Below are 4,750 nucleotides of genomic sequence, written 5' to 3' on the forward strand. Positions count from 1 at the left end.
CATGCTCCCTTTGTGGCCACTGGAATGTGCACAGCCTCATTTCCAGTGGAAACTCAGTGGGGTGGGGAACAGTTAGTTAATACTCGAGAATACGCTGGGGTCTGGGAGTCCCTGAGAAGCTGTGGTTCCTCTTCTGGCCAGGACTTGAAGGGGCATGTGGTGTAAGAAAGAGCCCGGGCCGGCATGACGGTTCAGCAGGTAAAGGCGCGTGTTGCCATGCCTGACAGCCTGAGCTCAACCCTGGGATCCACACGGTGGAAGGAGAGAGCTAACTCTCCCTAGCAGTTGTCCTCTGACATATATGTACTGTGGCATGGCACGCGCGCACACATACAAACACACATGTAATAGAAATGTAAAGTACAAGTGCCTTGACGGTAGGTGTTGTATCAGGGTTCTCTAGAGGAACGGGCCGATAGACTACGTGCAGTTTGAGATGTGTATACCAGCTGCCTCTGCTTCCGAGGGCTGGGGTTAAAGCTGTGTGCCCCATGCCTGGTTTAAACCCATCATTCTGAAGGGTCTATGGGCGAGCCCCACGGATGCAGCCTCTGTAAGGCCTGGGGTGGATGGTGGCGTGTCACAGAAGGAGCTCCTGTGACAACAGACCTAGCACCAGACAGAAGATCAGAAAGAGGACAGGATCCCACAGCTCCCACACAGGCACCTCCCACAACAGCCCACACCCTAAAAGACCACACCATTCGCAATAGGAGGGACTCAGGGGAGATTCTTAAACACCTGCTGGAGGACTGGAGGGATGGCTCAGTGGTTAGGAGTACTTGATGCTCTTGCAGAGGACCCGGGTTCCCAGCACCTGAATGATTGTTCACAACCACCTCTCACTGTAGTTCCAGTTACACACACACACACACACACAGAGACACATGCACGCACAGACACACACACACACACTTACACACAGAGACACATGCACACACACACCGCAGCACCTACATCTCCCCGGGAAAGAATGGGCTTCACATTCAGGTTTTAAAAGGCGTCTGGGAGATGACTTGGGGAGTCAAAGTGAGAACTGGAGTCCAGAGTCCTCAGAACCCAAGCAAATGCCAGTGGGCAGAGCGGCTGCCTTGAAGGCAGAGACGGAGGGGGAGGGATCCCCCGATGAACTGGCTGTGAGCGGGCTTGGCTGAGACACCCCACCTCGGTGACTAAGGTGGAGGAGGGCGAGCCTCCACCTGCACAAGCATGTACACAAACACGCTCATGTGCTCACATACCTGGACACACACACACACACACACACACACACACACACACACCACACACAAAAAACAGAAAAAGAAAAACAGATTTGAAGAGCAGCAACAGAAGGAGGGTTTCAGTCTCCCAAACACAAAAGTGGGGTGCCTTTGGGAGACTCGCCCTTGCTGTGCCATGGCCTAGGCGGAGGTCCTGATGACCCTGGGAGGCCACGGACAGACGCTTGCTTCCAGGAGCCTCTCCTTCCCCCCCGTATGCATTTATTGGTTCTCCTTAACGTTACTCCCCGTTTTTAAAGTAGGAATGGCTGGGACGGCAGGCTGAGGGTCGGGATCCCAAGTCCTGGGGACACTGCAAGCTGACTATGACTTTGCAGGCCTGGATCTGGACTTCCTCCTCGGGGTGGATGACCAGGGAGAGCAGTCGGTCGGCCAGTCTGGACTCATCCCCAAAGAGGGCTTCATGAAGGGACTGCTCGTTGTAATGCCACTTCACTGCTCGGTAGTGGCCTGAGTTCCGGCCCTCACTCAGCCGCTCAGCAAACACCAGCACCTCGAACAGCAGACTCCCTGGCTGTGAGGACTGGAAGAGGTTCAGGAAGTTGGAGTGCACCTGTGTTGGGGGCGGGAGAGAACGGTGAGCTCCGGCCTGTTCTAAAATCCACACTTGAGGTTTCCTGACATTAATTTTAAGACTCAGTGAATGAAGCTGGAGAGAGAGGCTTGGCCATTAAGAGCTCTGACTTCCCTTGCAGAGGACTGCTATTGGATTCTCAGCACCCACACATGGGTGGCTCACAACTCTCTTTAGCTCCAGTTCCAGGAGTGCTGATGCCCTCTGTTGGCCTCCACAGGCACTGCACACAGGTGATGCACAGACACACATGCAAACACCCATGCACATTAAAAAATAATTTTAAAAAATCTACCCAGTGAACACAATCCTCCCAACACACACATCGGTGTCCCATCAGCCCCTCTCCATTTTTTTTTTCACCTGACAGTTGAGAATGTCATAGAGAAGGTCATTTTTCTGCGCCAGGTAACTCAGCAGGCGGACAGCTTGTACCTGAATAAGGAAGAGCAGGAGAGGGCCGGTGGGTCTGGGCCTCAGCAGGGGAGGCTTGAACCTTTGCTCTTCCCTCTAGGCGCTGCTCCGCGGCCCTGATGGGCAGGCACCTGTGCCAGGACATAGTCCGACTGCATGATCTCCATCAGGGCAGGCATCACCCGCCGCAGCTGTGGGTGCACATAGTCAGGGAGCGGGAGGTTGTTGAGGAGGCGAAGGCCAGCTACATGCAGCTCCGTGTCCCAGATGGTCGAGATCAGCTCCAGCACCTTGATGGAATGTTCCTGGGGTGGAGAGAAGGGTCTGCTTTCATATGGCGACCTCCCTGACACACCGTGCTCCATGTTACCCTTCACTGGCCCACCCAGGGCCCAGTAGACAATGCTCCCTACCTTGAACAGGAAGCACCGCACACCTTGGTCAGCCAGGCCCACCTCATGTGGATTTTTCCCCTTGCTAGTCTCCCTCTCTAAGCCTTCTGCCCAACACTCTCTTCTCCACTTCACCCCCTTTGTAAGGTCACCAACCCACCCCACCCGTTAACCCCACTTTCTTCCTACCCCAAACCTGCTTCCTTGGTCCTATCCACCGGTCTCACATTCCCTCCCAGCCCCAACTTGCAGCATCCCCCAATTCTTTCTTTCTTTGCTCTCTCTCTCTTCCTTTCTCCCCTCCCTGTCCCTCCCCTCCCTCCTCTCTGACTCCCTTTCCCATCCCTCAGAAATCTTTTTGGTTTTATCTTCAAACCCAGCAAAAGGGGTTAGGGAGAAGTGGGTAAAGTACTTGTGGTACAAGCGTGTCAGACTTGAGTTCAAACTCTGAAATGCATGTAAGGCGGGAAGAGAGAATCAATTCCACAAAGCTGTCGTCCGACCTCCACACATACACTGTGGCACTTGTGCACACGCACACACACATATGCACGCATGCACGCACACACACACACACACACACACACACACACACACACACTAACAATCATTTCTAAAAATCCAGCGAAAGGGCCAGTGAGCTGGCTCAGCAGGCAAAGGTGATTGCTACCAAGCCTAACAAACAATCTGATCTCCACGTTCCATGGGGTGGAAGGAGAGAACCGACCTCTGCAGGGTGACCTCTGACCTCCACAGCCCACCTTCACACATGCACACAATTAAAAAATATAATTTGTATTTTTTTAAAAAAAAGTCCCAAGCTAAACCAAACTGCTTCTTATCCATCCCCACTTCTACTATCTTCTTCCAAGCCCCTATCTCTGACCCAGATTTCTACAATGGTGTCCTGTCCCCCACCTTCCATCCTGCCCCCTGCATCTTGGTTCAGAACACCTGAAGATTTAGATCTTCTGCTCCTCTCTCCCCTGCACCGGCCACTCACTAGGTAAAAAGCTGAAATCCTTAGAGATGCTCGGTCACCATCCCACTGGCTCTGCTCCAGTCTTCCGATCGTCAACCCTCCCTTCCTGTCTTTGTTAGCAGCGAGGGGCTCACCACAAAGGGCCCTGAGGTGTTCCTTGAACATACCAGCTAGTGGCACAGGCTGTTCCCTCATCCTGCAAGGCTTTCCCACATCCTGCCATGCTTTGCTGAAATGTCACCTCGGAAGGTCCTCCCTAGCCACACACCCCATCCCCCTTTTCCTTTCCTTCCTTCTTCAAATTATACCACAGTTTAACCAAGATGATTCAAAAAACCTAAAAGATGTTTTGGTAGCTTTTAGTTTGAGCCAATTTGAAATAAGGCTGCTATGTGTAATGGTGCACCTTTTCTTTTTTCTTATTCTTTCTTTTTTATTTTTCAAGACAGGGTTTGCCTATGTAACAGTCCTAGCTGTCCTGGAACTCGCTTTGTAGACCAGGCTGGTCTTGAACTCACAGAGATGAGCCTGCCTCTGCCTCTGCCTCCCAAGTGCTGGGATTAGAGTCGTGCACCATCACTGCCCAACAGAAATTGTGTAGCCCAGGTTGGCCTAGAACTTGTGATCCTCTTGCCTTCACCTCCTTCCGCAAATCCTGCCAGTGTGCTGCACCACAGTCAGCTGATGCACCATTTCTATGAGCTGTAAGTTTTCATTTCTCTGGGATAAAAACCTAGGAGCAGTGCAACTACCAGTTGATAGATGTGTATTCAGTGTTTTAAGAGACTACTAAATTGGCCGGGCGGTGATGGCACATGTCTTTAATCCCAGCACTTGGGAGACAGAGGCAGGCAGATCTTTATGAGTTTGAGACCAGCCTGGTCTACAGAACTAGTTCCGGGACAACCAGGGACACACATAGAAACCCTGTCTCAGGAAAACAAAACAAAAAGAAAATTAAAAAAAATTACTAAGCTAATTTCCAGAATGACTGCTCTCCCATTTTATATTCATACCAGCAATGTGGGTGACACCTAGTTTTACTATGTTTTTGTAGTATTTGGTGTTATCAACTAATTTTAAGATTTATGTATTTATGCCAGGC

The 4,750-nt window shown here is 51.4% G+C and overlaps 1 protein-coding gene across 3 annotated transcripts in view; it reads right to left on the reverse strand.

Annotated features, from left to right (window-relative positions):
- Positions 1-1,503: 1,503 nt before the first annotated feature.
- The window catches only part of Armc12 (armadillo repeat containing 12), an 11,174-nt gene continuing 7,927 nt past the window's right edge, over positions 1,504-4,750 (reverse strand). For 2 of the 3 annotated variants that reach the window (XM_005360354.3, XM_005360353.3), the window contains exons 4-6: positions 2,403-2,576; positions 2,221-2,292; positions 1,504-1,836 (exon numbers count right to left, since the gene is read on the reverse strand). In XM_005360354.3, the coding sequence (XP_005360411.1) occupies positions 1,504-1,836; positions 2,221-2,292; positions 2,403-2,576 (579 nt within the window). The remainder of the gene's footprint in view (positions 1,837-2,220; positions 2,293-2,402; positions 2,577-4,750) is intronic. The other variant, XM_005360355.3, reaches the window with a different exon arrangement.

This window comes from Microtus ochrogaster, linkage group LG2, assembly GCF_000317375.1.
Source record: "Microtus ochrogaster isolate Prairie Vole_2 linkage group LG2, MicOch1.0, whole genome shotgun sequence".
NCBI classification, from domain to species: domain Eukaryota; kingdom Metazoa; phylum Chordata; class Mammalia; order Rodentia; family Cricetidae; genus Microtus; species Microtus ochrogaster.